At 35.0% G+C, this 12,567-nt stretch overlaps 1 protein-coding gene and 1 long non-coding RNA gene across 2 annotated transcripts; both read left to right on the top strand.

Moving 5' to 3' along the window:
- Nucleotides 1-399: 399 nt before the first annotated feature.
- Nucleotides 400-11,728, top strand: LOC106170923 (lysine-specific histone demethylase 1A). Its single transcript, XM_013550984.2, has 18 exons — nucleotides 400-689; nucleotides 1,130-1,409; nucleotides 1,574-1,707; nucleotides 1,936-2,014; nucleotides 2,229-2,321; nucleotides 2,444-2,550; nucleotides 6,611-6,692; nucleotides 7,032-7,126; nucleotides 7,459-7,604; nucleotides 7,839-7,929; nucleotides 8,106-8,240; nucleotides 8,417-8,490; nucleotides 8,849-8,997; nucleotides 9,150-9,245; nucleotides 9,681-9,883; nucleotides 10,142-10,384; nucleotides 10,589-10,670; nucleotides 11,016-11,728. The coding sequence occupies exons 1-18, from the start codon at nucleotides 492-494 to the stop codon at nucleotides 11,291-11,293; spliced, it is 2,565 nt and encodes an 854-aa protein (XP_013406438.2). The 5' UTR covers nucleotides 400-491; the 3' UTR covers nucleotides 11,294-11,728.
- Nucleotides 2,563-5,454, top strand: LOC147764858 (uncharacterized). Its single transcript, XR_015331955.1, has 2 exons — nucleotides 2,563-3,772; nucleotides 4,273-5,454. It is a non-coding gene; the product is annotated as an uncharacterized LOC147764858 (long non-coding RNA).
- Nucleotides 11,729-12,567: the final 839 nt, after the last annotated feature.

The following is a 12,567-nucleotide window of genomic DNA, read 5'->3' as shown; positions in this document are numbered from 1 at the left end:
TTAGCATCAATGATCGTTGTGCACCAGCACTGACGAATGCAAAGATGATTGCGCTTCTTTTCTTTCCAGGTTGCCTGATAAAATGCAAAATGTGTGAATGCTAGTCAGTTTATGCTGAGCAATGTGATTGAAGACAACTTAGTTTGTGCATAATACCTATTAGTATATAAGAAAATTGGTTTCATTCATTCTTATGTTTTTCTCTCTCCAATTTTTTTTCTGATTTTCTTCCTCGATCTTTAGGTCCTACTTTTCAAATTTATAATTTACCTAACTGACAATGCAGTGACTAGAGACTGAAAAAATTCCCATTTCAGGTTCTTAGTTTTCATTCGTTTTGCCATCTCAAAGTTCGCAACACAGTACCACAGGTTGCTTGTTCCGCTATTATCATATTGCCAATCTTTTTATTCTATTTACCCCAATGCCCTTTTTGTGACCGAGTGAGGCTTAATCTGCAAACGTCTTTGTTTTGACGCAGGGTATTCTCGATGGATGATAAAATGTCTAGTAGTTCTCCGATTTCTAAAGGTACATCAGATGCAGTAACTACCGTACCCAAAACCGACAAGAAAGAGCCCGAGCCCAGTGGTGAAGAGGGAAAACGCCGAGCGTCACCGGTTGATGACAATGACGATACTCTCAGTTCTGAAGATGCCGCTAGACGAAGCAGACGAAAAAGACCAAGGGTATGTAGAGATGTGATATTTTTGTAAGGCCAAAATAGATGTCATGGTATTCGACATATTTATACACACGGGGTTTGTTGCCATATGGGTATTTTACGTTTGCTGTTTACCTATGTCAATATTTACCAATTACATCATTAATTACCAACATAAAGAAATTATAAACGCAAGATGAATGTTTATGGGTATATTTATCATATTAATAAAGTATAAATTAATTGAATGCTTCTGTTTTAGCAGGCTTTGTCTCTACTTATCCACTTTCGTCTAATTGAGTGGTATATCATGTTGGAATTCTTCAACTGCACCGTTTCATTTGACAGTGCATGTAATTGTGATCAAGTTCCATTCTGCTAGAGAAGATAAGAAATCTGATATAACATTATGTTGAATATGTGTCCATGTAAAACAGATTGTTTTAATATTACTGATACAAACAGGTAGAATACAAAGAAATGGATGAACATTTGGCAAACTTATCAGAAGATGAATACTACTCAGAAGAAGAAAAGAAAGTGAAACCAGCCAAGGAAAAGCATCACCATCACCACCACCACCATCATCATCATCATCCACATCTTCTCCCAACACACCTACAACATAAACAAGAGCAGCTTCAGCAACAGCAGCAACAGCAGCAGCAACAGCCATCTGCTCCTCCACCAAAAGAGGAGGAGATTGCAGACGAGAGTGAGTTGGAAGATCCAAGCCAAGTTGCAGGTACCACTTTGTGAATGCCATTTGTTATTTTGAAGAAAATGATTACATAGCATAATGGAAAGGTTTTTTGATGATATCCCTTTGCAAATATAATGAATGCTACTACATTGTATGAATTGATTGATAAAGGTAATGTGAACTTTTTTGAATTATTTGTTTGTTAGGTCTTGAAGGTGCAGCATTCCAGAGCCGCCTGCCGTCAGACAAGATGACACAACAGGAAGCATTATACTTTCCAGAAATTGCTGCAGCATCACCACAAACCCAAAAAGTCTACCTGTACATAAGGAATAGACTGGTAAGCTATTTATTTGTCTTAAATCTTTCAAAATAAGAAAACTATTATTAAAGTAGATTAACAAAAATACTTGATGATGTTGTTTTATATGTCACAGAGAATGGCAGTGCTCTCGCCAAATAAAGAATAATTCAGTAATTATTGTACCGTTGGTTTCTGGATAAAATTTAAGTACATATGTATTTCATTAATAAAGGTAAAGAAGAACAGTAAATGTAATGTTTTCAGCTTCAACTTTGGTTAGAGAACCCCAAACAGCAGTGCACCTATGAAAATGCTTTAGCTCAAATAGAGCCTCCATATAACAGTAAGTGCAAAGATATGTATTGGATATCAAATATACAGATGAAGGTATTTACTCATTTTAAGGGCCATTTATACTGTTTGTTAATGAATGGGTTATTAATAGCATATACTAATTATTACTGAATAATATTTGCTCAATTTTTTTTTATTCTTAAAAGTCTTCTGATAAGATCAACATTTTTTATATTGTAATTTGTTGTTTCCTTATGTTCCAGGTGATGGAATGTTAATAAAATGTATTCATGGGTACCTTGAAAGAGTTGGGTTGATCAATTTTGGTGTTTATAAAAGGCTGCAACCAATACCAGGTGTGTATTCTAATTTAATAACTCCTTCCTTAAAAGTCATAAGTAACTCACCAGAAATGTCCATAACAAATATTAAAATGATATCGATATGAAAACTAACATTCCATCTTTTTAATATCTAGCAAAGAAGAAGGGCAAGATTGTCATTATTGGAGCAGGCATCTCTGGTCTAGCTGCTGCCAGACAGTTGCAGTCTTTTGGAATGGATGTTGTCATATTGGAAGCAAGAGTGAGTATGGTTTTAAGTGCAAGTTTTTCTAACCACCAGGCAAATCAGCCAAAAAGCGGCAAGGTGGGGTTCTCACAGAATACACTCTTTTTGCCCACAGTTAATCACCTTTGTGACCTTAATTAAACTGTAAAATATTAAAGCTTTCCGTTGCGTTATTGTCGAGATACAGCCACATGCATATTTCACTGCCTCGCGTGGCTCCCGTCTCACTTTTCAGCTGTGTGAGTGGTGTATTTTTCACCGAAGTTTGCTTCACAAATGTGCATCAAGTGATCAATGCACTACTTCGGTCAATACCACAATTGAAAGATGGATATATAATCTTTATAACGACAGAGATTTATATCATAAATCCGTTGCTATGGTTACAAACTACCAAGGTTATTTGAGGTCACTTGATGACTGCCGCAGATACCCACCCTGTCAATAGCCTTATATCTCCACTAGTAGAGCACCTTAGATAATATCACTGATATTTACTAAAAATATGGACAAGGGGCCTACCATAAATTAAAACACTGGCGTGGCCTTTTCCCTACAAATTTTGCAACAGCGACGCAAATTCTTCTATTTTCTGGCTACATTATCGTAAAACATTTTTGCTTCCCACAGTTTCGATTTGCATTCAAGAATGTTTAAGTTAATTTCAACGTTAGTTAGGGACTAATTAACTGAAATAGTCTTCTGTAGTTTTTATTTATTGATTCCTGGATATTAAGTATATGCTAAGTTCAAATACGGGGGTAAACATGCATTCGAAACTAAATTCGTGTAGGCGGCCATGACAGTTTCAAGTAGCAGTGGTGGAAAACGTGTGATGAATGCACTGCAGATTTTCCGAATTTCAAGCAGCAAAGCGCATACTTTGTTGTTCTGTAGACCGTTACAAAGACGGAACGGTTGTGCGATACTCAGGAGATACGACTAAGATGATTGGGGTCACCTCCCGATGCTAAAAGTTACATGCAGAGTGAGAGGCTAATGAGAGGCAGTGTCATCATCAGAGGAAATGGAGAGTGAGCTCGACTCAGTCGTGTGTCCAGCGCATCGTCACATGCTGTGGGTCCTTTGGGGGGGCTGCAAGAACACGTCAACTACTTCTTCGGACCAGGTTATTATTGTAGGACTTTCCTTGCTCGGACCAAGCGGGAGCTTTCATGCACAGTGTATCCAAATTTTTATCAAGACGAAGCCAAGATATTCAGTTCGTTGGGCCCAGGTAATTAAAAAGGTGACATTCGTCACATCTTTATAATTAATTAACACACCGAATTCACATACAGACAGAAGGTTGATAATGGTATGATATCTGTGTTGTTTGAATTAAATATGCATAGTAATTAGACAAGTGAAGCTAAGTCATCATCTAAATACTGCTATCTCTGACCCTCAGAACCACAGCAAATTTGTTATTACATAAAGTGAAAAGAGCTTATGTTTTGTACTGTACCTGTTAGCAGTGTAAATTTTTTTGTTTGTATGAGCAACAAGTTACAGAACCCTCACAACTAAATAATACTGCTTTTGTAGATCATTGCTAGTGATTAAAAGAGTAACAATCATATCACAATTACATTCATATATTTTATATATATATATATATATATATATGAAATAAAGCTTAGTTGTAGCCTAAAATGGGGTTTCATGGTAAATTTTGTTGGTTGAAAATTAGAACCATTCAGTAGATTAAAGAATAAATTTTTGTTGTTATTTTAGCTAGATGTTTGGAGACTGGTCAGAAAGAACAACCAGGAATCAGATATATGGCAAAGAAAATAGAGTGATTAATCCAAGCACCCGAAAAAGAAGTTTTGTGAAGAGGATTGACTTACTGCCCAACAGACTAAAATGTATTTTTGATGTTTATCTACTTTGGACAAGTATTTGTATCTGCAGTGGAAGGACACCAATGACCTGACAGATAGCTAATGTCAGCTATGATGATCCAAGCAAGTAGCAAGGAGATCTCCCATTAGGAAGTAAATTCATTTATGGGAGCTTCATTAAATGATGAAAACTGACACTTTTCGATTACCTTTTTTTACAAGGAGCTTTTCAGACATGAATTTTTGCCCCAGAAACGTGGAATTCCGCATTTTTTAAGTCAATTCAAGGTGTCCCGGACCTCTGGCCGCTTAGTTGTTGAGTCCCATGATAAATGTTCGGAGTTCTTTTTTTTTTTTTTTGAAACCTAGGATCATGTCTGCTTTTTTCTGTTTCATTTTACTAAAGATATCCGTGAATGCCACCTTTAAATGGGATAAGATCTTACTGAGATATTGATATTGAATATCATAAATATTTTTATTCCTTGGAGCAAAAGATCAGTTTGACTTATATATTTGAAAGCAGCAATATATGTTCCTGGTCCTGAGTAGTGCAAAATAACCCATGAATTACACCATTACATAAGTCCAACTTATTTCTTCATTCTTCTCAGGAAGGGGATTCAGTTGGATAATATAGATTTGCATTACTTTGATGTTTTTGTAGAATGAAAATCAAGTGTACTTTTTTTTTTTTTTTTTTTTTTTTGAAACATTCACTTAAATCTTGAGTCAAAACTTTGTCGGTGTCTTATTCAGTTAAGGGTGACAGGAGTAGTTTTGAATGGCAGTAACAATACCTTCCACCCATTTATTAAGTTATTGGTAATAAGTATTTTCCAGTTTGAAGATTTGAATTGTTTGCTACACTTCCAAATAATTTGCTTATTTATACTTAAACTTTAAAGATCCAATAAAGAGATGATTATGCATTATAAAACATTGTTGATTGATTAAAAGTTGTGTGTGTGATTGGTGCCCACTTGTGTCCAATAATTGTTGAAGTAGTAGATTAAAAGAAATGTTAAAGGAATACAGTTTTCTTTATATGATTAAATGTAAGAAAAATGTGGGTTGTTTGTCATTTTATTTTCTGAATAATTAAATTTTTTAGACTAAAAATATTTTTAATTAATTTTGTAAGCTATAGTATTACAGGGAATACCATTCCCAGGTGTACAATCGAGATGGAAGCTATTGAGCAAAGGGTAAAAACTTGAGGCCAAGTAGCAGGTTGAAAAGGGTTTATGTCTTGACCAAAGCTACATAAATTTCGATCACAAGTCCTCAAAATATAAATATGACAGTTTAAATCCCAAAGGTAGGCTCTGTTATAGGGCCATTCCCTATTCTTGTAAAGTCTATTGTTCAATTCTGCCGTGATTAGAGTAACTGAGCAGGTATTACTGGCCAAGACAAGAGCAACACCCATCCAAATTTTACAATTTTCGCATATTTTAATATTAAAATATATCGCCAACAAAAGAAAAGGCCACGAGGATCTCCTTTGTTCTTTATATCTTTAATGTTCCTTTACAAACTCATACTGGTTTGACAGCCATAGGACCTCTACTAGTGGGTATATGACCCTCTGAAAATCGCCATGCGTAAACTTAGTTTTGGGGGGTGGGGTAAAAAAAGTGGGTACAGTGTGGACAAGGTGGGTTATATTTTTAGTTTGAATGTCTTGGGGGGAAGAATATTGATCAACAAAATACATCATACATGTACATAGTAAATATATTACTAGATAACATTATAATAAGCATATATATGAGTGACGTGTATGATAACTGAAAATCTGCTTCGAAAGCTGGAAAAACAAAAAATTGGGCATAAATCCCCTGAAATACAGTTATATGGCATAACATTTGGCAGAAGTTAAAAGGGTCCTCAGGCAAGTATTTCAGCCCAATAAGGTCAAATTCTGTGAACCCCCACCTTGCCGCACTTGTCTGGTGCTTAAAAAAACTGGCACTTAAGGAACAAAAATTTGAAATACTTCTTGATGCCAATGGAATTGCTTTTCATTCAGATGAGATATTGAAAAAATGCATATCATATAGACTTGCCCTTCAGGAAATTGACGGAAAATTTTTCAAAATTGAATGGGCATTGTAGAAAAAGCATGATGGCTAAAGCTCTCAAATTTTATGCCCTCCATTATTTCATGCTGTTTGATTGTAAATCATTATATTATTTGGGTTATCATGTTTCTTTAAATAAAGGACCGTGTCGGAGGTAGAGTAGCAACCTTTAGAAAGGGGAACTACATAGCAGACCTTGGAGCCATGGTGGTTACAGGTTTAGGTAAGATTCCACTTATGTAGATGGGGTATTTTTATGTTATTTATCTCGTAATAGTTTTCAGTCCCAGCTTATCAAAATGAATAGTCTTAAGATCTAGACTCAAAGCTTGATTTTTACACCGGTATATTATCTACCTTAAAAGCATTCAGTCTCTTTTGAGATCTTGCTCAGTCTGATTCCTAGGTTACAAATGGAATGTTAATAGGCTTGAATGCTATCTGATAATTTAATAGATAATACGTATTTACCTAACAGGGTTTCTGATCATTTGTTGCTAGAAGTTTTGACTTTGCTTGAATATCATCCAAGCTTACATTTGGGTCATTGTATATTTTCCAGGAGGAAATCCTGTCACGGTGTTAAGCAAGCAAGTTGCTATGGAATTACATAAGATAAAACAAAAATGTCCACTGTATGAGAGTAATGGCAATACAGTAAGTGAATCACTTTGAATGCTTTTTTGTTTGTTTTTTTTTCTTGCTATTTTGACATGCAGTCATTGGTGTTATCAAGTATCTGATAATGTATAATTATTTTATTTAATGTAAATTGATATTTTGGTAATAGGCTCTAGTAAAAAAATGTAAATTAGGATTTTTAGCAATATGTCAGTTGTTTGTAATGTAATTATTTTATTGTGTAAATGTTGTTTTATCCACTTGTATGACAAGGGTTTAATTTGCACCTGAGAAAGATTTGTTTAAGAGAACAGATTTTATAACTGAAAGCAGTAATGGCAAACAATCTGATATCTCCTTTATTTCAGAAGGTCGCTAAAGACAAAGATGAAATGGTTGAACGTGAATTCAACCGTCTGTTAGAGGCCACGTCATACATGTCTCACCAGATGGACTTCAACTTCATAAGTGGGAAGCCTGTCTCTCTGGGCCAGTCCTTGGAGCTGGTCATCAAGTAATCATATTTATACATTCTCCTAATTGTATTTTAAAGTTTGTCTCCAGTCCTCATGAAATTTAAAAATAACATTTATCCTTTATATTTTTTTAGACATTGGTGAAGTTTTAGATTATCTAAAATACTTGGTATGTGATCTTTTATCATTTTGGACAAGATGATTTCTTTGCATTGGTTTACCAAATATTGATGCTAAACGGAAGTGGCTCATGTATTCTTGTCTTGTTGTAGGCTACAAGAAAAACATGTCAAAGAAAAACAAATTGAACATCAGAAAAATATCATTGAACTTCAGGAAAAACTAAAGAAGAACCAAAATCAGGTAAAAAAAATGACTTTCTGTCTTGCCATAATATCAGTGCTTTACACTTCTTTTAAGGTAATTGTCTCATGTGCAGTATGGAGGGTAATTGTTGTAACAACCCAAAGTGCTAAAAGGTAGAAAAAAAAAAGAAATACCATTTCAGTTTTAGGAAAATTTATGAAAAATGTTTTCAGATGATCTCCTTGAAAGATAAAATCCAGGAATATCATAAACAGTGGAAAGATGCCTCAGAAGTCAAACAGCCCAGGGATATCACAGCAGAGTTCTTAGTAAGGAGTAAACAGAGGGACCTCAATACTGCAGTTAAAGTAAGTAAACCTAATTTACATTAAATCTGATCTGTATATTATAATCATATTGAAACATTCTGAAAGTTCTTTTTATTGGAAAAACAATATGATTCAAAGTCACTTCCTTAGATTAGTCTCATGTGTCAATGGACATCCAGAGTGATAATTTTTTATGGATTTTTGTACTCTTTTAGGAATATTCTCAGTTAGTTACACAGCAGAAAGAAATAGAAGACAAATTACATGAACTGGAGTCAACCCCTCCCAGGTGAGTGGAACAACCCAAGTGAAATATTTAAACAAAAATGTATTGCGAAAAAAAGAAGTTCCAGATATTATGTTTAAATCTTAGCATATTAATTTGGATACCTCTGATTACATCAGATATTTTTTTGTTTCGAGTCATGATGCACAAATACATGGGACAGAGCATGGTGCAGCATGTTGTTTCTGCTCAAACAGTTGTTAATGTCCTGTTTACCATTTAGTGCAAAGCTTTACGCAAAATAGAGTAGATTAGACTAGACTTGTCCTCTTCAATCACAGCTCTTCGTCTGGTTCTCTTCTATCACTTAGAGAAATTATGATAGGGCCAAATTAGCAATTTTATTTTACGCATGTTCCAGTGATGTATACCTCTCGTCACGGGATCGCCAAATCTTGGACTGGCATTTTGCCAACCTTGAGTTTGCTAATGCTACACCACTGTCCAATCTTTCCCTCAAACACTGGGACCAGGATGATGATTTTGAATTCTCAGGAAGCCATCTCACAGGTAAATACAGAGTTTGGACTTGCTTTAAAAACCTTAAAAATTAGATTGGATATGGTAAACTGGCAAAATTAAAATATTTGTGTGACTTATTGTTGCCTAACACAACTGTTATATCTTAGTGAGATATAATTTACAGTGTTTTATCATTTCAGTGCGCAATGGCTACTCCTGTGTCCCAGTTGCATTGTCAGAGGGATTGGACATCAAACTAAACACAGCAGTCAGACAGGTCAGACATGGACAACATGGTATGTTTTCATGTAATATTATAGTTCATTTATGACATCTTTTGGATAAGGACTGTCAATTGTACTCAGTGCACCATTATGGGTGGCCAGTGCTTTTAGATATTAATGAATGAAAATCAACTGTTTGAAAACATTTATAGAGAACAAGCTTTATTATATATATGTCTTTTATTGTCTCAGCATATTACTATATGAGATATATGAGTTAAAACATGTTAGTTGAAGATACTGCACAGAGTGTCTTATTTATTTTTTTTTTCACTTTTACCAAAAAACATTCAAGACTGTAGTGGACAATTAAAAGGGTCTCATTTCTTTTCAGTGGAAAAAAACTGCATTAAATATAAATATAAATGTGTTTTCTGAACAAATGAATTTATTTTTAACCCTGTATCAATTTCTAGCATTCATATAAATATGTATTTTTATGCTCAGGTGTGGAGGTAGTGACCAGTAATGCTAGAAACAACAGCAATCCCCTCACATACAAAGCTGATGCAGTGCTGTGTACACTTCCCCTGGGTGTGATGAAGGAAGCAGTGAGGGGGTCAGGGCCCAATGCTGTCCAGTTTATGCCACCTCTTCCAGACTGGAAAACTGCAGCCATACAAAGAATGGGCTTTGGGAATCTCAATAAGGTATTATATACAATGATACAGTAGTGCTAGTTCTACAAGAATTCTCTTTAGAAAGTAAGTCCTTGGAATTTTGTTTGTGTTTTTTCATTATAAGAGTTTGAGTTGATGATTAGCATTAGAGACTGGTAGGTAGATTCATCGCAATAGCTGTTTTAAAATTACAGCCGGAATATTTGAAATCAAAGACATTCTCCCCATGATTAAAATTGTAGCAATACAGTGAAAAACATTCTAAGAAGCAATTGGTTCTGTCTACAGGTTGTACTGTGTTTTGATCGTATCTTCTGGGATCCCAATGCCAACTTGTTTGGTCATGTTGGCAGCACCACAGCCAGCAGAGGAGAGTTGTTCCTGTTTTGGAACCTGTACAAGGCACCTGTCCTGCTGGCCTTGGTAGCTGGGGAGGCTGCGGCCATCATGGAGAATGTCAGTGATGATGTCATTGTTGGACGCTCAATTGCTGTGTTGAAGGGAATTTTTGGGAACCATGCTGTGCCACAGGTAAGTATTTTGTATTCATTCATGACCTGCAACACACATATTTCATCACCAAAGGAAGGGAGTTTGAAAAATTGTAAAAAGAAAAGAGGTTTGGTGTCAATGACTTTATCTTTTATTAAAGGGAATTGCATTTTAGAGAGTGCTTTAATATAAGATGTACTTTTCGAAGATGAAATATGACTATGGATATTTTCCATGTTACAGCCTAGAGAAACGGTTGTCACTAGGTGGCGTGCAGACCCTTGGGCAAGAGGCTCTTATTCTTATGTGGCTGCTGGATCTTCAGGTAAGAGATATATTGCAAACTATTAAGTATTTAAATAAAAATATTTTGATTTGACATAGATAAAATGTTTAACTTAATTTTTTAAAAATTTTGTGTTAAAATATATATATATATATATATATATATATATATTTTTTTTTTTTTTTTTTTTTTTTTTTTTTTTTTTTTGCTTGAAAGGTATCAAAGACATTTTCATCATAAACCTTGGGATATTTCAAATTTCTTTCAATATTGCACACCTATTCATCAATGTGTACTTTATATGTATATGTTTAATATATGGCATACATTAAACATATACATATAAAGTACACATAATGGTAATAAGCACAACCATCATTTCAGGTAATGACTATGATTTGATGGCCTCTCCAATAGCCGTGGACAATGATGGCAACATCTCTCAGCCAAATATCACCCAGAACAATGAAACCAGCAAGGATGACAAGAAACCACAGGAAATCCCAAGATTATTCTTTGCAGGGGAACACACCATCAGGAACTATCCTGCCACTGTGCATGGAGCAATGCTGAGTGGTTTAAGAGAGGCTGCCAGGATTGCTGACCAGTTCCTGGGGGCAGACTGTGCCATCCCTCCCAAACCTGCCACTGTACATTTATGATAGGTTATTATTCATGGACCTGGTTCTTGTATGGAGTGAGAAAAGCAAACCTCCAGTTGATCCCACTGTGACTGTCGATTGTGAAGGTGGAGCAGCCATCTAGGTTAAATTTGAGAAGATGGATCAGATGAATAATGTGTTGAATAATGTTGGCAACAGAGATGGTTCATTCTGGTCTGTATGTACAGATCATTAAACTTGGAGATGGAGCAAAACAGCAATATAATCAGAAATTACCAATATTGGACAGCAAACAGACATTGCTAGATGTTTCTGTGTAAGAAAATGGACTGTTTTTGATCAAAGGCTGTCACTCTGTTAACCTCTGAACTAGTTCCCTAGCTCCATTTACATGTAATGAATAAATTAGAAGCATGTCTTTACTTTGACAACCTTAAATGTATATTTATACAATGTAAATGAGAAAGGTCAATCGTTCAGCTTGTATATACCAGTAGTGATGGTAGATTTTGGTGTGCTAATGGAAGAAATCCAGAGGGATATTCAAATATTGATAAATCTTTTAGAATGTAAATAATATTACAGTATTTTAATACATGATGCATATGGAAAAATAAATGCAAAAGTATTTGGAACGTTTCTTTAGTTTTTTCATGAAGTCGTTGCAATATGGAATTCTTGAAAGTGTATAAAGACACGAAAGAAAACATGCCAACAAGACCGGAATTTACTGTGCGAGCAGAGATGAATACCTAACGCGTTTAGTTAAATGCTATGTTCGCCGTGGAAAGTGATCTTTCTGTTATTGCATGGTTTATGAGAACACCAGTTTTACATGGACATCGTTTTATGATATCAAATTCAAAATGAAAACAGAAAATCTACGACTGCACCAAATAGTTATGATTTGACCTGCTTTACGAAGAGTAATTAACATGTTATTTTCAATTACTGGGCTTCTAAAATGTATGGTAAAAAACTTAAGGTGGCGCCGATAATGACTCGATCTTTAATTTTTTTCACTTAGTTTACATCATTCATTGCAACACGTTTGTCATTCTATCAACAGCTCCTGGCGTAAATTAGACTCCCTTCAAAGTTCAATCTCGTCCGGGTGGCACGTCCTATTTAATCAGTTCAGATGGAAAATAAATTAGATGTGAAATTGTGTTCTTTCAGAGATAAACTCAATAAGGCGTGATTGGTTCTCTGTCTTTGATGTCTGCCATCTTCTATCGTCTCTATTAGATAAATCGCCAATTCACTTTATAGTGAAGCTTCTAATTTGGGCAATAAAAGCTGTTGATAAACTG

Source organism: Lingula anatina, chromosome 1 (genome assembly GCF_051362555.1).
Source record: "Lingula anatina isolate TDL-2025a chromosome 1, LinAna3.0, whole genome shotgun sequence".
Lineage (NCBI taxonomy): Eukaryota > Metazoa > Brachiopoda > Lingulata > Lingulida > Lingulidae > Lingula > Lingula anatina.
The sequence above is the reverse complement of the archived record's forward strand: the minus strand, read 5'-3'. Positions and strand labels throughout refer to the sequence as shown.